Source organism: Bidens hawaiensis, unplaced genomic scaffold (assembly GCF_021521415.1).
Source record: "Bidens hawaiensis isolate Kalapana, Puna unplaced genomic scaffold, B.hawaiensis_p1.1 tig00039037_1, whole genome shotgun sequence".
Lineage (NCBI taxonomy): Eukaryota > Viridiplantae > Streptophyta > Magnoliopsida > Asterales > Asteraceae > Bidens > Bidens hawaiensis.
In genome coordinates this window covers 78,945-100,808 of record NW_027505587.1, presented here as the reverse complement: position 1 = coordinate 100,808, position 21,864 = coordinate 78,945, and the positions used below count along the sequence as shown (strand labels likewise).

General features: G+C 38.0%; 2 protein-coding genes across 2 annotated transcripts; both read left to right on the top strand.

Annotated features, from left to right (window-relative positions):
• Positions 1–1,393: 1,393 nt before the first annotated feature.
• On the top strand, positions 1,394–3,681 carry LOC143614112 (uncharacterized). The gene is made up of 2 exons (XM_077087636.1): positions 1,394–2,123; positions 3,272–3,681. Exons 1-2 carry the CDS (start codon positions 1,394–1,396, stop codon positions 3,679–3,681), a joined length of 1,140 nt encoding a protein of 379 aa, XP_076943751.1.
• A 16,481-nt stretch (positions 3,682–20,162) lies between these two features.
• Positions 20,163–21,243, top strand: LOC143614111 (uncharacterized). The gene is made up of 2 exons (XM_077087635.1): positions 20,163–20,782; positions 20,862–21,243. Exons 1-2 carry the CDS (start codon positions 20,163–20,165, stop codon positions 21,241–21,243), a joined length of 1,002 nt encoding a protein of 333 aa, XP_076943750.1.
• Positions 21,244–21,864: the final 621 nt, after the last annotated feature.

The window sequence follows — 21,864 nt, the reverse complement described above, 5'->3', positions numbered from 1 at the left end:
AGAATATCTGAGGGACAAATTGACGTTGCTAATAATTTTAATCATTTTTAAATTTGAATATATGATTGAATTTGATTATCAACAACTTTTATTCCTTTTTTGTGTTTGCTTAGGTAGTGGTGGGGATCAGTGGTGGTTGGTTGCTTTTATTTCATCACTTTAAATGTTTTGGCGATTGAGAATATGCCAAAATGGCGTACGTGTTAGTGATTTTAGTATAATTAAGGATTAACTTTTTGATCAAGTTAATTGTAATACGAATTTAAATAAGTCGGGTGCGGGATGCATACTTATTTAATATTTTATAATTTATAATCCTATTGGTACTTAGGGGCGAAACCCCTAAGTCATTGGGGTTCCAAGGTGGCAACGCCCTCTTGGCGGGGGTCCGGGAGCAGCGCCCTGGTAGCGGGGTGCGAGGGGCGTTGGCACCTGACATGGTCCAAGGGGAAGCGTCTCTCGCTGGGGTCGAGCTGCCAGGTCAGCTTGAAAATTTTTTTATTTCAGACATATGTTTCTTTATTAAAAACGTATTAGAAAATTAATTAATTAATTAGTTTTCTTTACAAAGTTTAATATCATAAAGGAGCATATTTTCAGTTATTAATTAGATAACTGTTATGATAACTGCAAAGCAGTTATCATCCCCTGCTTTTTCAAACCCTAATATAACGTAGTTTGATCATATGATACGAAAACTGGTTCAATAAATTCTCTCATTCTCCATACTGATTCTTGCACTCAATCTGAGTTTTATCCGGTCAAAACATTTGGGAATCAACAAATAATTTTGATCTGAAAGTGTTTCACGACTCTCAGATTTTCCTAAGATATACGATTGTAGAAATCCCCAACAAAATATCAAAACTATCTATGTGAAGATGACGAATGGACAATAGTTGAAGGAGATGACATGCAAGTTTGACAAACTGGAGAAATTCGAAGGCCAAGACTTTCACAGATGGCAAAAGAAGATGCACTTCCTTTTGACTAACATGAAAGTGGTGCACGTGTTGAGTACGCCCATGCGAGAATGACAACTACATTAAAATGGGAGAATGACAACTACATCTGCCTTGGTCTTAATTTGAACGGTATGTGTGATACTTTATCTTATTTGTACCAAAACATTGAAACCGCTAAGGAATTGTGGGATATACTTGAAGCCAAGTATATGGAAAAAGATTCTTCGAGTAAGAAGTTTCTTGTGAGTAATTTTAACCATTACAAGATGGTTGACTCTGGCTCTGTTGTGGAACAATACCATGAATTGTGTCGAATTTTAGGGCAGTTTTCCCAACATAACATGAACATGGATGAATCCAAATTTGTTTCATCAATCATTGAAAAGTTAACCCCTTCATGGGAAGATTTCAAACACAATCTATAACACATGAAGGGTGAATTAAGTTTGGTTGAACTTGGAGGTCACTTTAGAATTGAAGAGAGCTTGAGAACATTTGAAACTGTTGATGTCAATGATGTTAAAAAACAGGCTGGTCAATCTGTTAACATGGTTGAGGATGTTGGAACATCCAAGGGTAAGAACAAGTACAAAGGGAAACATAAGTTTCAAGGAAACAACAACACAGGTCCAAACAAGAAGGCAAAAGAGGGCTGTTCGAAATGTGGCAAACCGGGTCACTTTAAGAGAGGTTGCCGGGTTGGAAAAGTGAACAATAATGGTCTAAAGAACAAGTATGATGTGGGTCCAAGTGGGTCTAAGGACCAAGGAAAGCAACAAGGTCAGAATATCATACACAATTTTAATTCGGTTGAGAATTATGTTTCACTAATTTCTGAAACATGTTTTGTGCAGGATAATGATGTTGCTTGGTGGGTTAAATCGGGTGCAACTAGCCATGTATTCAAAAATTTTAAATGGTTTGAAGAAATTCAAGACGTTGAAGAAGGATCTATTTTAAAAATGGGGAATCTTGCAACCGAACCGATCAAGGGACTAGGCAAAGTCAAGCAAGTTTTTACTTCTGGAAATTGTTTGTGTTTAGACAATGTTTTATATGTTCTCGGGATTCGAAAGAATCTCTTTTCTGGTGTTGTTTTAAATAATTGCGGTTATAAGCAAGTGTATGAAAGTGACAAGTATATCTTGTCAAGACATGGTACATTTGTTGGTTTTGGTTATCTATGTAATGGTATGTTTAAGTTAAATGTTGTTGTTTTGTTTGTTAATCAATCTGTTGCATGGCTTCAACTAGTTCTAATATTCTTTTAAATGAATTTGAAATGTGGCATGCTAGATTAGGACATGTTCATTATAAAAGATTAAAAGATATGTCTAAAATGAGTTTGATTCCGGCTTTTGATTTAAATAGTGAAAAATGTAATACTTGCAAGTTAACTAAGATAACTAGAAAAACCGTTTAAAGCTATTGTTAAAAGAGAAACAAAGGTGCTTGAATTAATACATAGTGACTTACGTAATTATCATGCAACTCCAACTTTAGGAAATAAAAAGTATATTGTTACATTTATAGATGATGCTTCTAGGTTTTGTTACGTGTATCTTTTGCATTCTAAAGATGAATCTTTAGATAAGTTTAAAATATACAAAACGAGGTAGAGTTGCATAGAAATGCTTTAATTAAGACATTACGGACATATATGGGAGGTGAATATTTTGATCCATGTTATTTTCAATCGGTGGGAATTATACATCAAACCACGACTCCTTATACACCAGAACAAAATGGTGTATCCGAGTAGAAGAATATAACATTAAAAGAAATGATAAATTCTATGTTATCCTATTCGGGACTTAGTGATGGGTTTTGGGGTTAAGCTATGTTGACAGCTTGTTATTTATTAAATAGGATTCCTAATAAAAGGAATAAAATTACCCCTTATGAACTTTGGCATGGTGAACCTCCAAAATTTTATTACTTGAAAATATGGAGTTGTAGAGCTGTAGTAAGGCTTACTGAACCCAAAAGGAAAAATTTGGGTGAAAGAGGTATTGATTGCATTTTTATTGGATATGCTGAGCATTCCAAGGCATATAGGTTCTATGTTATAGAACCTAATGACTACGTATCAGTAAACACTGTTATTGAGTCAAGGGATGCAATTTGGGATGAGAACAGGTTTTCATATATACCCAGACCAAAGAACATGATTGCGAGTTCAAGTAATTCTCAATCAATTAATCATGAAAATGATGTTCCATCAACTTCAACTAAGACAAGAAAAAGTAATACAGTTAGAAAGCCTAAGAACTATGGTTCTGATTTTTAACTATATTTGGTTGAAGGATCTAGAAATGAGATTCAAAAGAAATATGAATATTGTTTTAATATTGAGGAAGATCCTAAAACCTATAGTGAGGCTATGGCATCTCAGGATATTGCTTTCTGGAAAGAAGCAATTAATGATGAGATGGATTTTATTATGCAAAATAACACTTGGAAATTATCTGACTTACTCCTTGGTTGTAAACCTCTTGGTTGTAAATGGATCTTCAAGAAGAAGATGAAAGTAGATGGTTCTATTGATAAATTTAAATCCAAATTGGTTATCCAAGCCTTTAGACAAAAGGAAGGAATTGACTACTTTGATACATATGCTCCTGTAGCAAGAATATCTAAAATAAGATTGTTGATTGCTTTAGCAGCAATACATAATCTTGTGATTCATCAAATGGATGTGAAACTGCATTCTTGAATGGTGAATTGGATGAGGATATATATATGAAACAACCGGAGGGTTTTGTTATGCCCGATAATGAGCATAAGGTGTGTAAGCTTGTTAAATCACTTTATGGTTTAAAGCAAGCACCAAAACAATGGCATCAAAAATTTGATGATATGGTGTTGTCTAATGGTTTTATTTCAACCCAATCAGACAAGTGTATATACATCAAATTTGATGCTTCTGGTAAAGGAGTCATAATTTTTTTATACGTAGATGACATGTTGATCTTTGGTACAAACGAAGATCAGGTTGATAAAACAAAGAAATTTTTGTCATCTTGTTTTGATATGAAAGATATGGGGGAGGCTGAAGTGATCCTTTGTATAAGGATCAAGCGTGAGAACAATGGTATTTTGATATCTCAATCTCACTATATTGAGAAAATATTAAAGAAATTTAGTTTTCTTAATTGTTCTCCTGTTAGTACTCCTATGGATCTTGCTTATAAGCTCTTACCTAATAAAGGTAACGCAGTAAATCAACTTGAATATTTAAGAGCTATAGGATCTCTCATGTATGCAATGATAAGTACTCTACTGGGTATAGCTTATGCTATTGGAAAGCTTAGTAGATATACAAGCAATCCAAGTTCAAATAATTGGCAAGCTATAAATCGAGTACTTAGGTAGTTGAAAGGAACCATGGATTATGGTTTGAATTATAATGGATTTCCTTCGGTTATAGAAGGTTATTCAGATGCAAGATGGATTAATAATATGGAAGATCATTCTTCTACAAGTGGATGGACTTTTCTACTTGGAAGAGGTCCTGTATCATGGGCATCTAAGAAACATACTTGCATCACTAACTCAACTATAGAATATGAGTTTGTAGCATTAGCAGCAGCTGGTAAAGAAGCTGAATGGCTAAGAAACTTGATTTATGAGATTCCATTGTGGCCTAAACCGATATCACCCATATCTATCAGGTGTGATAGTACCGCTACTTTGGCTAAAGCTTATAGTGAAATGGATAATGGGAAGTCTAGACACATAGGTGTTAGAAACAACATGATTCATGAGCTCATCGTGAATGGTGTGATATCAGTGGAGTATGTAAAATCTCAACATAATTTAGCCGATCATTTAATGAAAGATCTTGTGCACAAGTTGGCTGTAGGGATGGGTTTAAATTCCACCTGAAATTTCTCATGTTGAGATACCCAGTTCCCATCTAATTTGATATTAGGTGCTGAATTCAATGCGGAAAGCTTAACATCTAGAAATTGGAACACATCAGTTACAACATCTCAAGGTATGTGTTTAGACCTGCAAGTTAAGAAGGTTGAAGTTATACTTCTTAATAGTTCTTTTGAAAATTTGCATACGCAGGTGCAAGAGTAAAAGAACCACCTATATGAGCATGAAGTTTAGCCGCTTCAAGAAGCTGGGACTTGGCTTTGATATGTTCATTGAAGGATAGGACATATGCTAGTAAAAATTAATGTCATGTAAGAATATTTGAGTATGTGAACTTGTGTGTATATTATCTTCGATTATTCATTATGAATAGAAAGGGTTCAATCGTAGCGATACCCCTATATTTGAATATTTGGAATGTGTAATATACTAATGTGAAATTCAATCCTCACGACATTTCAATTATGCATAAGTTTGTTGTTTGTGTGAGTTTGTTTAAGTTAATCAGGGATTACACCAAAATGGGGGAGGATTGTTAGTGATTTTATTGTAATTAAGAATCAAATTGTTGATCAAGTTAATTGTAATACGAATCTAAATAAGTCGGGTGCGGGGTGCACACTTATTTGATCTTATTATAATTTATAATCCTATTGGTACTTAGGGGCGAAACCCCTAAGTCATTGGGGTTTTAAGGAGGCAACGCCCCCTTGGAGGGGGTCCGGTGGCAGCGCCCCTGGTAGCGGGGTGTGAGGGGCGGCAGCTCCTGGCATGATCCAAGGGGAAGCGCCCCTGGCTGGGGTTGAGCTGCCAGGTCAGCTTGAAAATTTTTTATTTTGGACATATGTTTCTTTATTAAAAACGTATTAGAAATTTAATTAATTAATTAATTTTCTTTACAAAGTTTAATATCATAGAGAAGCGTATTTTCAGTTATTAATTAGATAACTGCTATTTCAAACCCTAATATAACGTAGTTTGATCATATGATACGATTACTGGTTCAATAAACTCTCTCATTCTCCATACTGATTCTTGCACTCAATCTAAGTTTTATCCTGTCAAACATTTGAGAACCAACAAATAGTTTTGATCTGAAAGTGTTTCACGACTCTCAGATTTTCCTAAGATATACGATTGCAGAAATCCCCAACAATATGTCGTTTTAAGGAGAATAGAACAAATATTTGTTACAAAGTTTTTACCATGTTAGTATGCAATTTATAACATGCTTTGACGTGGAGTTTAGCCATTGGTCATTAAAAGTTAATGTGAGTTGTTAAGAAGCTTCCTTTTAGTAGTTACCTCTTAACCATTCAGACTTAATACAACCTCTTAACCGTTTAGAGATAGTCTTTTAATTACCATTAAGAGGCTACCAAATAACCCATTAGTTTTAAGTCGAGTTCAACGAGAATCAAATGAGCATTTATATGTGTGAATTGAAGATAATTACATTTAGTAGGAGAGAAAACGAGAGACCGTTAAATATTTTCTTAATTAACCACGTATAAAACAATATTTATAAGTATTGATGTGGTGACAATTGTTAGATCATGTGTAGTGGATGAAGCTCTTATTGTGGGATGTTTTGCGTCATGTGGCGCTATGTCACCATAAGAGTTTTTTTTGGGTAAAATGGATGTAGTGGATGGAACCCTTTCAATTATTACCTCATTATTAATTTTTTTTCTATTATTTAAAATAATACAAATAACATTTCATTAAATAAAATAAATTTTAAAACTACATTAAAATAAAAATTAATTAAAAAAGAAAACAAATCCATTAATATAAAAATTAAAAATAAAACACATCACTACTACTAAAAATAAGGGTCAATTATTTTATAAAGGGAAACAAAATTGAGAATGATTTGTAGCAACACAAAAAACCACTGAAAATAATAAAAATTTTTCGATGATATTAATAAAAGAAATTTCGTTTATTTGATAATGCGTTATTATCTAGTTTAGATAAACAAACTTTTATAGGGTGGGCTTGGACATTAAAAGATGGAATAAGAGATAGAATGAGACTTAGGTCCATGGGCTTAAAAGAGCATAAATACCCCTTAAACCCTAATCCTTTCCATTTTTATCCATCTTTACACCATAGCCTACACCTTCAAAAACACACACAAACACCTTCCGATATCTCGAACCAAGATCCGAAGGTAAAAATCCGAACTTGTTAGTGTTAAAGCATAGTAACGAGCCAAAACAGACATCAAGACTAGATTACGTTTGTAAACCGATTCATTTATAGGTGCGTTCTACAACGAAAACTTGTTCGGCTCGATTAGTATTCCTACATCTATATATAAACGGTAAAAACAAATCAAACGCAACGATTCTCATTGTAATTCGTTAACATATGGTGGGTTAATTAATCATATGTTAAGTCGTATGTATATATCGAACAAATTTAGACACGATGTTTGACTGATTAGATGATTGGGGTTTGTTGGCGCTGGGAATACGAGTCCATTGATACCAGATTTGTGTTGTTTCATCGTGAACTGATGATTAATTGAAAATCTGGTGGCTGTTGACTGTTTGGTGTTCTTGACAATTTTGACTTTGACAATTTGGCTCAAGGATTGGATAACACTGATATTCATTCGTTATGATAAAGAATGGTTGGTCATTCGTTGCTCAGCCATAATGAATAAGAAGCATTCGCGTGCCCTGGTAACGAATGAACCTCCCATTCGTCCTATAGAAGTCACGAATGATATATTCATTCGTTACCCATTCTTTCGTTATAATTAAACAACGAATCAGTCCATTCGTAATAGATACATTGCGTGTTTCCATAATGAATGAGCCTCTCATTCCTCTTAAGAAATCACGAATGGCCTAATTCATTTGTTACTTGTTCATTTCGTTTAAGATCAATCCATTCGTCATCAAGAATGAGACTTAACCAAAGGCCGTTCGTTATAACTAACGAGTTAGCGAAAAAAAAATAATAATTTAAGAATTCCAACTCGACCCCAGCCAGGGGTTCTGCCCCTTGGACCCTACTAGGGGCTACCGCCCCTAGAACCCGTTGCCAGGGGCGCTGCCCTCGGACTCCCGTAACTAGGGTTACCATAACTTAGAAGTATGATATAGTTATGTAAGGCCCCGCTCCCGGTGCCCTACTCTAGCGTTGGATTTACTCATAAACACATTTCTAAATATTAGAGTTAATTAAAACTTTCGCGGAATAAATAAAACTTCAACATTCATTACAAAACATTCATAACTTGTCTTTAAAACACAACTTAAAACATGTCTTTTAGTTTAAACTTTAGCAACTGAGTCTTCAGATGCCAGCTTCTTTATTCATCTGCCATGTGTCCCCCTTCATCCCAGCTGTCTCATCCTACTCACCTACGTGCATACTAAAAGTCAACTACTCTGAGTGAGTTCTAGTTAATCAGGCAACATACAATACATTCACATATTTATATATACGTATCCGTAGATACATATTACATACTTAGCCTGTCATATTTCTTTCAATCGTACATACATACTTTCTTTCTTTCTTTCATACTTTCATACATTCATAATACATACACAACTATCTTTACCATCTCAGATATTTTTAGGGTCTTGTCCCTTTCTTCTCTATCTCAGATATTATTAGGGTCTGGTCCCTTCCTTCTCTATCTCAGATATTATTAGGGTCTGATCCCTCATTCTCTATCTAATCAACCATTCCTACACTTCTTCATACATAAATTCTATTATATACTTTCATATATATTCTTACTCATTCATAGATCATTCATGCATCTTATATAAGACACTCCCTTCCTGGCGATACATGCAATATCCGAAGATTGTTCACGTACTGGCAAACATACATTCATAATATTCATACATACTATCACATCAATCATCATAGCATACACTTACCATTTAAGGTAAGTGTATTAACAATTACATTGAGTATGCACACAGCCCCAAAAACATAACAAGGAAATGAGGCTAGAAACTCACCTGAGCGCGACTAACTGTATAACAATTACACGTATAAATTAACTATCACTACCCATATAGCGTTTCTAGTTTAATTATAACCCTCAACGAACGGGGGTCCGGAGCAGCGCCCATGGAAGCGGGGTTCTAGGGGCGGCAACCCCTAGCACGGTCCAAGGGGCAGAGACCCTGGCTGGGGTCGAGCTTGGAAAAATTTTATTTTCATTAACTGTCTTAACACATTTTTCATTAGAATTCTAATTTATTATTTTATTTGCTAATTCATAAAGTTCGAGGGCTTCTTTGTAATTAATCCATTTTATTATAAGTCCAGGGACCTTTCTGTCATTCTTTCAAAGTTTAACTCGTTATTCTGCTCTTTAATGAATGGGCTTCATAACGAATGGACTCATTCGTTACTTCATAACGAATGTTTTCTTTCATAGTGAATGGACTGATTCGTTATCTATTAACGAATGGACCTCTATAACGCACGAACCATTATAACGAATGAACCTTCATAGCAAATGGACTCTCATAACGAATTGGTCTTTATAACGAATTGGCCTCTATGACGAACTGGCCTTTATAACGAACTGGCCTTAACGAATGATCATAACGAACTGCTGCTAATTCGTTATTTCTTCTTAACGAATGGCCATAATGAATTGATGTTAATTTGTTATTCTTCTGTTAACAAATTAGGGTTAGGTCAGAATGTCAGGGAACATTCTCTGACATTCCCTACTGTTCCGGCGCCGCTATTGCCGGAAAAACGCGATCTCGTCGGAAAAGTAAGATCTCGCTTGTTTCACCACTGTTTTCACAGTTTTTCGTCTCGTTCGATTCAGATTTGAGCTAGGGTGATCCCTAAGCTCATATTTTGATTGGTTTATACCTGATTCCATCAGGATCTCGTGACTTTAACGGTTTAGGGTGTCGACTCGTCGTTTCGCGACTAGATCTAGCGGGTTTGGATCCATACAATATCATACTATCATTAACTCGGGTCGGGAATTGATTCTTCTTCTTGGTTTCAGTTAGAGAAGGAGAGAGATGAGAGAGAGCTCAAGTGTGTGTTTTTGATGGTGTATGGAATGAGTGGAAATGAATGGATTTTGGGTTAATTAAAGTTTATATATCATGAGTCATGGACTTAAGCCCGTGGTCTTTCTCCTTTCCTTATTAACCCAAGTCCATTACCCATATTACTTACCCCAACACAAGCCCAACTCTTAACTCATAACCATTTAATATTATTATTTTATTAAACGAACGGAAAACGGGATGTTACAAGTTAGAAGTAGTTAACTGATATGTGTAATTGTTATACTGTTAGCCGCGCCCATTTAAAGAAATGAGTTACCATTAACTCCGAAAAGAACCAAGCTCAGGTGAGTTTCTAGCCCCACTTCCTTGTTATGTTTTTGGGGCTGTGTGCATACTAAATGTGAATGTTAATACACTTACCTTAAATGGTAAGTGTATGCTATGATGATTGATGTGATAATATGTTATGAATGAATGCTTGTCGGTGCATGAACGATCTTCGGATATTGCACGTATCGTCAGGGAAAGTAATGTGTAGTATGTCTAATATGAAATAAGTATGTATGAAAGTACGTAATGAAATGAGTATGTACGAAAGTGTGTTTACATAAGGAAAGGTATGTATGGTTTTTGGATGGATGGAATGTATGTTTAAAAAGGGAACAAACCCTAATAATATCTGCGAATGTAGGGAACAAACCCTAATAATGTCTGCGAATGTAGGGAACAGACCCTAATAATATTTGCAAATGTAGGGAACAGACGCTAATAATATCTGCGAATGTAGGAAACATACCCTAATAATATCTGCGAATGCAGGGTACATACCCTAATAATATATGCGAATGTAGAGAACAAACCCTAATAATATCTGCGAATGTAGGGAACATACGCTAATAATATCTGCGAATGTAGGGAACAGACCCTAATAATATCTGCGAATGTAGGGAATAGACCCTAATAATATTTGCGAATGTTATAGGGCGAAATGTTCTTTAAAATGTATATGTATGGATGAAAGTATGTATGTATGTATGTGTGTATGAAAGAAAGGTAATAGGCTAAGTATGAATATGTATCTTCGGATACATATATATATATATATATATATATATATGTTATAATGTGAATGTAATGTATGTTGCCTGATTAACTAGAACTCACTGAGCGTAGCTGAGTTTTTGTATGCATACAGGTGAATAGTTGAGGCAGCTCGCTTGAATAAGGACACATGGCATTGGAATGAAGACATTGGCATCTTGAGGAAAATGTTATGATGTTGTTATTCTTTATGTTTTAATTTGAAAAACAAAAGATGTTTAATTTGAAAATATTTGAACGATTCTGTAATATATATTTGAAGTTTATTATTCTGCGAAAAATTTTAATTAACTCTGATATTTAGAACTGTGTTTATGAGTAAATCCAATGTCCATGTAGATCGGGGCCTTACAATGTCTCCGGCTCGTCTTGTAACACCAGATCGAGTTGCGTCTCTGGCACTATCTTGTCTTGTGCCATCAGGAAGTTCAGATAAGTCGGTGAGTTAAAAACACCAAGTGGTACGTTGATGGGCATCCCTAAGTATTGCATGTATGACAACATGGTAGTGTCGAAATTCAAATCAGTCGGGAAGGTGGGGGTTGGTTGACTCACTTGGTGGTGTTCAGTTGAGTCGGTTGTGTAGTGTTTGGTTGGGTGGTGTTCGGGTGTTAGTTGGTTGCAAATTGTCCATAATCGAACATGGAAGGGTTGAATGGATTTATGGTGGGTAAAGAATGAAAGATTTTTTCTTTTGATTTTGATAGAGAATGAAAGAATGAGTTGTGGTGTTTAAAAAGTTTGATATATTTGATATATATAGAGGATGAAGTTAATACATAAAATGGTTTTCTTTTCTTTTTCTTTTTTAAATTTCTAGCCATTGTAAACGTCTGTATTGACCAAGGAGGAGACCAACACCGACGCTTTATGGAAAGCTCTCTCCCCCGCCCCAAGTGCCCCGGGGATGGTGTTCCTGGCACTTTAGAGGCGCCTTAGGGATGAAAAGCACCCCACTACACTTGGTCTTATGCATTGAGCAAGCCTCTTATTACCATTACATGTTCTTTTTTGTCACTATGTTCTAATTTGTAAGAACATAAACAAAGTGAATTTGTTATTTTTAATTTTTTTAATCACTTTAAAAACCTTTTTTCTATATAAATATTTCTTATGACTATTGAAAGGTTGAAAAAAAAGCAATAATGGTCTATTTGGTTTTGGGTAATGTAGTGGAGTGATAACGAAATAGACAAGCGAATTGAATGAACAAAATAATGAAATGGGTCATTATTATTCCATTGTCCTATTTGTTTTACTAATGAGAATGAAAAAAAAAATCATTACTTTATGGAGAAAATTACATTTTTTTCCTTTTTAATTACCTAAATTATGGATTGGGTCCTTTAAAAAATGGCTCACTCTTTATCCTTTATTTGCATGTTTTTCTCGATTTTGGTCCTTTACACTAACTTAGGTTAATCTTTTTAGTTATATCACTCCATGCACATTGCATATGAGGGTATTTTAGTCTTTATACTCACACCACCATCGTCACAATCTTCTTATCAGAAACCCATAACCCAAACACCACTATCGCCAGCCACCTCTAACGACCTGAAACTGTTTCCCACCTCCATGGCTTCTCTGCCACCGCGTCATGAGCCACAAAATGTTTTTTTTTTTCAGCAACCACAACATCCTATCCAAAGCATCTCCCACTCTCGTTAAATGCCACAACCACTCCACCATGTATCCCCAATCCTCTCAATATCGTCGTTCATCACCGTTCACCATTATCCAGGGGCTGATGTGTGCAAAATTATACACATTATTTATATCATTTATCCCCGATTTTATACACTTTTCATAACAAATCCATTGAGTTTGATACTAAATTATTTGTAACAAGGATTTGTAGGTTTGAATGAAGAATTGGTCCAAATAAACAAGAAATAATAACCAAAAGGACACAATTCAGAAACCGAACAAAACCGGGAATGAAGTAACAAGGTCCATAATGGGAATGAAGCAACTTGGTCCGAAGGAAAACTGATGAACAACCGACAGAAAGAGCGAAGCCGGAAGAAATGAAGATCAAAAGCAAAGACAAGATTTGAAGATAAAAGATAACAAGACACTGGCAAAACTTATGGGCTGTAAAGATTTAAAGACTAAAGTCCAGCTGAAACTTATGACCCATAAAGATTTCCAGCATTAGTTGACACTTATGGGTTGTAAACACCCTTACGACCCATAAAGAACCATCAGTCATTATTGTATCATAAATGTCGTCGTTGGTGCAACCAAGATCCAGAAAATCCGGAATAGATAATATCAAAACATTAAAAAATAAAACTTATGGGTCATAAAGCAACCTTACGACCCATGATCCTAAAAATCTGGAGTTGGAGATAAGATAAGATAAAAAGTTACTCTTATGGGTCATAAGGAAACTGTTAAAAACATTTTGACCCATAAGTGTTCCAGATTTTCAGCTATAAATAGCAGCCGAGTTTCAGCCAAAGACACACCATTTCTTACATTTCTTCTCTATAATTAGATAAATAAACTCCATAGGAGTGCCAAGGAGGTTCCAAGAGTCTCGAGGAGGTTCAAACCACTTCCTGGGAGTTCCTAAGTTCTTCCCTTACACCCCACGAGTAGTATGTCTTTACTTTGTAAGTTTACTTTGGTTTCTTAATAGCCACGAGCACACAAAAACGATTCAACATCACACATTCACACATTCATGCGTCGTAAAATTAACACATTCACACATTCATGCCCAAGTAACCACCAGCCTCTACCCTCACAGCTCACCCTCCACCCTCACCCCGCAACCACCAGCCTCCACCGCCCACCCTTGTCACCTCTTCACAGCCCAAACCGACCTCCACCCTCCACTCCGTAGATCCATCACCTTATCCCTCTATCTCCGCCTCACAGCTCCGCCCTAATCTGCCGCCGTCATCGCCCCTCCTCGGTTTTTGCTTACTTGGTTTTCTAGTACTTCAGTTTCCGGGTGATTTGTTATGAATGGCATTAGCTTGGGGGTTTTGCTATTAATGCACGCCAGGTGTTTGATTAAATGCTAACACCAATTTTATTTTTATTTTTTTTCGTTTCTGAAAGAAGGTTTTTATTTCTTAAGTGATTTATGATGGCTTGTGGTGGGGAGCCTGGTCCTAGCTCAGCCACGAGGATTTGGCGTTTCCCCTTTAAAAGTTTTCATTTTTGCAAAGATGGTATGTCAGGATACAAGGGGTACTCTAGGTTACTCATGCATTTCCAGCGGGATCATTTCAATGAAAAGGAAAGGAGAGATCAGTTAAAGGAGCTTCTTGCTTCGGACTTGGAACTCTACAATGACATTGTCGAAACCTTGAGATTTCTTAATAACTGGCTATGTGGGGAGTGCATGGCTCTGCGTGCCTTGAATAGGTCTTGTCGACACGGAAAAGAAGTGGTTAAATGCACCTCACGTGCAGGAGGCGACTTTGATTTTATTGTGGGGATCCCTCAACCTCGAGATCCGTAGGTGGAACTTTAGAGTTGTCCGTCTGAGACGATTGTGGTAGGTGTCGCTCTCCTTGAGCGCATCCTCGCCCTTCCTATTGCTACTGTCAAGAGTATCCCGCCCGCGTGCCGCATGGCTTTCGCCCAGGCGTTGTCAGGGGGGCTCCGTAAAGTGGTGGATGCCCCCGGGTCTATTGAGGCTTGGGTTACACTTTTTTTGTTGCCTCGCTGCACGTTACGTGTTGTCAAACCGGCTACTAGGCAGGAACGAAGGTCGGGTAACAGAAAATCGCTTCAATGTAAATCCATTATGCGGGCTTTGGCTGTTTGGAAAGAAGGGGCAGGTTTAGAAGAGTTGGTGCTACCCCTACTTGAATTCCCTGTGATGTGGGATGACCAAGTTAAAGAAGAGGGAGTGGGAAATATTAAGCAGTGCCTCCAGAAGGTAGCGGATGGCCATTACACAGCGACAGTCAAAGTCCTGTGTTCGTCCAGGGTCGCGCCTGCTGGGGGGGGGGGATACATTGAGAGCCTTGATAGATAAACACCCAGTGGTGGACCCTCGACCTTGCTCTCCGCCGTGCCATCGGAACCAGCCTTGCAGGTGGACGATGAGTGTGTGTTGGAATGTATTAAAACCTTCCTGAAAGGTACATCTTGTGGGAGGGATGGTTTGTGGGCCCAACATATTTTAGACGCTTTCTGTGGCCAGGTGTCTCCAACCGCCTCTGGGATCCTAAAGGCTATCACTGATATTGTCAACTTGTGGCTTGGGGGGCTTTGTCCTAAAGTTCTAGCGGAGTTCATTACTTCGGCATCGTTGACCCCCCTGTTGAAGCCTGACAATGGAATTAGACCCATCGCGGTTGGGGGCATTTGGAGAAGATTGGTGTCGAAAGTCGCTATGCGTAAAATGGGGAAAGAGGTGGTTGCTTATCTGGGGGATTTTCAATTCGAGGTTGGGATCCCTAATGGGGCGGAAGCGGTACTGCATAGTGCTAACAGGTTTCTGAGCGCATTCCATTCTGACGGGTCCCTAGCTATGCTCACTGTTGATTTTTCTAACGCCTTCAATGAGGTGGACCGGACGACCCTTCTCAGAGAAGTTAGCTACAAGTGTCCATCCATCTTCCCATAGGTCCAGTTTTTATATGCTCAGCCCGCCAGGTTATATGTGGGGGATACTCATGTTGGTGCTTTTACTGGGGTGCAGCATGGGGACCCCCTTGGCCCTCTTCTTTTTGCGCTGCTCCTCCATCCGCTCATCCTTAGTGTGCAAGGGACCTGTTCCTTGCCCTTCCATGCTTGGTATTTAGACTATGGCACTATCATTGGTAAGGCTGAGGAGGTTGCTAGGGCGTTGGGCATTATTCGCTCAGAGGGGGTGTCTCTGGGGCTTAGGCTTAATATTCAGAAAATAGAGACTTTTTGGCCATCATGAAATGACTCGAAGAATGTACCGGGTATAATCCTTAGCGATATTAGCAGGCCTGTGAGGGGAGTTAAACTCATGGGGGGAGCGGTTAGTCGGGATGCAGGGTTTATTTGGTCTTTGGTAAATAAAAGAGCTTTGAGGGCGGTTGAACTTATGAAACGCCTGCCGGACCTTAGGGACCCTCAAAGTGAGCTCCTTTTGTTGCGTTTGTGCATGGGGGTTGTTAAGTTAGTGTTTGGGCTCCGAACCTGTTAACCTGAACATGTCAAAGAGGCTGTGGCTATCTTTGATGCGGGCATACGGGGGGAAATTGAAGATATTGTTGTGTGTGGAGGACCGTATTTTGGGGACCTCCAGTGGAGGTTGGCTTCCTTCCCTATGCGTTGCGGAGGCTTAGGAATTTTCTCGGCTGAGGATGTCTCTGCATATGACTTTGTGGCTTCCAGGCCCAGTCGTGAAAATTGCAGGACCACATTTTGCGAAGCGCTGGGGTTATGGGGGTAGATACTGACTACTCCCTTGCACTTGGTAATATTGGAGCAACTCTTCCGGACCTTTATCTAGGAGGTTTTACTGATAAGGAGACCGCCCCCAAGAAACCTCAACAAACCCTGGCGAGTGCTCTTTATGGTAAACACGTACATGATTTGGAGGAGCGATTCGATACGACTCCGAGATAAAAGGCGGTTTTTGCTTGTCTCAGTGCGGCTCATGCCCAAGATTTTTTGACTGTTGTGCCCATTGAAGGTCTTGGGCAACGTATGTCGGCAGCTGAATATAGAGCCATCCTTAAATACCGGCTCATGATTCCTATTTTCCCTCCAGATGAATCATGCCCCATTTGTAAAAAAGCATGTTTGGATAAATTTGGTGAGCATGCCCTCCACTATAAGGAATTGCCGGGGTTCAAGTATCGTCACGACTGGGTTAGAGATGTCCTATGGGATGTGCTTAGGCATGCCAGGATCTCAGCCAAAAAAGAGGCACCTGTTTCTGACTGATCCGAGAGAGGGAAGATCTACACTGCGTCCTGCGAACGTTCTTGTGTTTGGATGGGCAGGGGGTAAGCATGCATGTGTTGACCTCACTGGGGTGTCACCATTGGTGGGGCTGAGAGACAGTGGTTTCATTATGAGACAGGCGGTTTTGAGGGCGGAATCTAGGAAAGTTGCTAAGCATGAGGCAGCGTGTTTGGAGAATCAACACGTGTTCATTCCATTTGCCTTTGACACATTTGGATCTCTAGTTCCCGAGGCGGTTCGCTTCTTGGAATGGGTGCAGAAGGTGGTCCACAGTGACTCGCAGAGCCCGAGGAAGCAAGGATTTATATTTAGTAGAATAGGCTTTGCGATCCAAAAGGGGATAGCGGCGCAGCTTGTTGCTCGCTTACCCATTATCCAGATGTAGTTTGTTTTGTGTTAAATAATAATAAAGTATAAAAAAAAATTATGTTAATTGCTATGTTAGGCTAATAATCTAATAGTTTCGACATTAAGGGCTCTATTTTGTATTATGATTCGAATGTGAAATAGTTATGTGATTTTATTGTTGAAAGTTTTCGTTTGTAAAATTTCTTGAACTTTAAATCCAAAACTCTGTTAGGATTCAAATTAGTTTGTTAATGAACCTGATCAATTTATTAATAGGCTAATAACGTTCTTCAAAGTTATAATATGAAATATGATTTTAATCTTGATAAATAAGGAACAATTGACGATTTTGTGTTTGTCTATGAATTCAATTTCGTTATAGAAATTATACAATGTGATTTAGTATTCCGAACGACGTGAACACTAAATGACAATTAATACTTTCATCACAGCAACTCGCACGTTAAGATCCGAACGGCGTGAGCTTAGGGTAGCGAGTTGGCTCTAACTAACGAAATGCGCTTAGTTAGACATAGATGGAGGGAACGTCCGAACGACGTGACGTTTAGTATTGATACAAATCTTTTAATAATAAAAATCATTGCAGCATAATTATAGATGATCGTAACTCGAATCAGAAGTATGAAATACCCCTTGTGTCGGAACTATCTTTAATAATTGTTTATTCTAAGTTAGTTATTTTTTTATCTCTTAGTTATATGCTAAATCATTTGTACTACTACTATTTAGTTTTATTATTATATAATTTATTTGCACAAACCCCCTGTTATGAATACTAGTTCTAAATCATTCCTGGCTATAAAACTATTAAGTCGCATTCCATGTGGACACGAACCTTACTTCCACTCATACTATCCCTGATAGTGTGTAACGTAGTAAGTTCACATTTATAAATTTATTTGCTGGAGCTGACGACACGCAACAGATTGGCGCCGTTGTCGGGGCGTGCGTCCAAATTATACTTTTATGCCAAGATCTTTAAGAACTGGTAAACCACTCGATATCAATCTATTAATAGAAAAACTGCGAAGAGATTAAAGAAACAGGAAAAACTTCGATAGAAGTTAAAAAATCCTTCAACCTCTACTCAATCACCATCGGTCATTGACATCTGGGAAAACATTTCCTTGTCAAGTGACTCTGACTCATCTTCCATTCCCATGTCAAAAAACTCAACTTCGACTCAAGATTCAGACCTAATGGATTTAGCAAACCCAGTCGAGCAAACCTTCGAGAATGGGCGAACCCCGATGTTTCCCAACAACCTCTTTGTATCTATTATCCCGCCATGCCAAATTTCGAACTAAAATAAGGCCTTATCCATTTATTGCCAACCTTCTGAGGACTGGAGAATGAAGACCCTCACAATTTCCTCAAAGAATTCCACGTCGTGTGCACCGGAATGAAGCCAAACGATGTCACAGAAGATCAAATCAAACTTAGGGCATTCCCCTTTGCTTTGCAAGATTCAGCGAAGCATTGGTTGTATACCCTACCGCAAGGGTCAGTGACAACCTGGAATGGACTTGCAAGAACTTTTCTTGACAGATAAGCGTCCACTCTTCATAGAGAAATCACTGGAATCAAACAAGCAAATAGAGAGCCTCTACATGCTTACTGAGAAAGATTCCAGGAGCTATGTAGCAAATGTCCTCAACATGGAGTCTCGGAGCATCAACTACTTCAATACTTCTGTCAAGGAATGACACCCATGGAGAGATGATTACTGAGTGCCTCAAGTGGAGGAAACCTACTCGACAAAACCCCAACCCAAATCAGAGCCATAATCTAATCGGCTGCGGATGACAACCAACACTCAACACATGAAGAAGAATGGTATCCAGATGTACCACGTTTTGTGAAAGGAGTGAGTACTCCCCACATTGAAACTCAATTAGCTGAGTTAACAAAAGCAGTCATGATGCTTACAAAGGATAAAGCAACTGAAGCACCACAACGAGCATGTGGAATATGCTTAGAAATAGGACACCCCACTGATGTGTGTCCAATGCTGCAAGACAATTTTGAACAAGCGAATGCAGTTGGCGGGTATCCTGGAAAAAATACAAGGCAATACGATCAACCACGAGGAAATCAGATGTGCGGATAACCTACCAACTTTGGCTACCAACAAAGACCACCTCAATATCAACCACATCAACCCTTTCCAAACCCACAAAATTTCCAACATAGTCAACCACAAACACAACAACCAAGCAGCTCTGGAATGTCTTTAGAAGACAATGTGAAGAATCTGTCTGCCAGTACTCAAATGTTCCATATCTTTTCGTTTTTTATTCATTATTCGGGGGTTTATGAAGGAAACCAGATAGTTATATGAGTGAAAGAAACGGCTTATAAATTTGCAATAAAAGATTGAATCTCATTTCCTATGTACAAAAGTTAAGAAAAGTTAATATAAGTATTAGAGACTTTTTACCCCAAGATTGATTGATTAGTCATCATGACTTGAAGTGGGTTCAAAAGATCAACTTTATGAGGTTTTTACTATCTATTACCATATGTATTACCCGAAAGTAGATTGATAAAAATGAGTGGATAGCTAGGAACATTAAGGTGCACAAAGGATTCGTAATAAAGATTATGTAAACAAGAAACAAAGGCCAACATCAAGAATCTAAAGCAACAGATGGCTCAGTTAGCTAGTTCAGTGAGTAGACTCAAACCCCAAGCAAAACGCTTATGCCATCACATTGAGATGTGGAAAGAAGTACGACGGACCAGAATTGCAAGAAGAAGAACAAGAGGTCGTTGTTGAAAAGAAACCGAAGAGAAAAAGGATACTTCGAAGTCAAGTGAAGTAATACCTAAGTTCAAAGTCCCTCCTCCATTCCCCTCAAGATTTTTTAGCACAAAGAAAGAAAGAGAAGAGCATGAGATCATGGAGACGTTCCGAAAGGTGGAAGTAAATATTCCCCTCCTTGATGCCATCAAGCAAGTCCCTCGACATGCTAAGTTCTTAAAAGAACTTTGCACTTCAAAGAAAAAGCTTAAAGGTAATGAAACCGTCAAGGTCAACGAGAATGTCTCTGCCGTCTTACAAAAGAGACTTCCACCAAAGTGCAAGGATCCTGGTGTTTTCACTATTCCTTGTAAAATGGGAAATCTAAGCGTATCAAGAGCTATGCTTGATCTCGGAGCCTCCATCTACGTCTTACCATATTCCATTTTCAAAACTCTTAACTTAGGACCGTTGAAAAGGACAGGGGTAGTCATTCAATTGGCTGACAAATCCGTGGTCCACCCGAAAGGTGTATTAAAGGACGTGTTAGTGCAAGTGAATGAGCTGGTATTTCCCGCCGATTTCTATGTGCTATACATGGAAGATGGTGACACTTCAGACTCAAGTTCCATTCTATTAGGAAGGCCATTTCTGAAGACTACTAAAACAAAGATTGATGTTTATAGTGGTATCCTCTTAATAGAATTTGATGGTGAGATCATAAATTTCAATATTTATGATGCTATGCGGTACCCAAGTGATGTTTCATATGTAAATTGGTTAGATGTAATCGATCCTTTAACTGATGACTACTTCGAGTTATCTAACCATGACACTCTAGCACTAATTGAACAAAAGCCTTGATGAAGCATCAACAAAAGAACTCGCTGAAAAGTTCAAACTTGAAGATGAGCTGATAGAGCTGGTATCCCTCATGGATACACAACCTAGGTATGAAACAACCAAGCTGCAGTTACATGTTACTGAACAAAAGCTCCTACCATCCATTGTGCAACCACCAGATCTAGAGTTAAAGACTCTTCCTAATCATCTAATGTACGCTTATCTTGGAGATAATGACACATTGCTAGTAATCATATCCAACAAACTGTCCAAGAACCAAGAGGATGAATCGGTCAACATGCTTAAGCAATACAAAGAAGCAATCGGTTGGACCATAGCTGACATCAAAGGTTTGAGTCCATCCCCTTTGTATGCACAAGATCTTCATGGAAGATGATTACAAGCCCACACGTGAAGCACCAAGAAGATTGAATCCACCCATGATGGAAGTTGTTAAGAAACAGATTCTGAAACTACTCAATGCATGTATAATTTACCCAATCTCTGATAGGATGGGTAAGTCCAGTTCAAGTTGTACCCAAAAAATTAGATAAAACGTTTAAAGTAAATGGACACCGCCTAAAATTTTTTTATGAAGGGTTCCAAAAAGAAAATCATGAAATGATTGACTTGGAGAACCCGACATACACGAACTGAAAAGTGTGTCCACGTCTAGCCAAAGACGTTAAAGAAAGGCGTTGTACGGGAGGCAACCCGTAGTTTTATTTTGTGTATTTTTGTGTGCAATTTTTTTTAACCTTTATCGAGGGATGCAAGATCGTGAGAATCGAAAAACGACAAAAAGTTTTGGTAAGAAAAGAAAAATCAAGTACAATTCTTGGTCTCGTGAAACATGGATGTCGTTAAAAATAAGTGTGGGGATTTTATTTTAACAAACTTAAAAAAAATTGAGCATTCTTATGGGCCGTATGTTTGTTCCCCTAACATCTTTATGACCCATAAAAAATCCCAGTTAAGTTTATGGGTGACCTTTTTAAAGCAATCTTATGGGCCGTAA

Coding starts and splice junctions, on each gene's coding strand:
- LOC143614112 (XM_077087636.1), top strand. CDS start 1,394: ATGAAGGGTGAATTAAGTTTGGTTGAACTTGGAGGTCACTTTAGAATT. Junction 2,124..3,271: donor GTATATCTTGTCAAGACATG/GTACATTTGTTG, acceptor ATTTGGTTGAAG/GATCTAGAAATGAGATTCAA.
- LOC143614111 (XM_077087635.1), top strand. CDS start 20,163: ATGGAGACGTTCCGAAAGGTGGAAGTAAATATTCCCCTCCTTGATGCC. Junction 20,783..20,861: donor GATGTTTCATATGTAAATTG/GTTAGATGTAAT, acceptor ATTGAACAAAAG/CCTTGATGAAGCATCAACAA.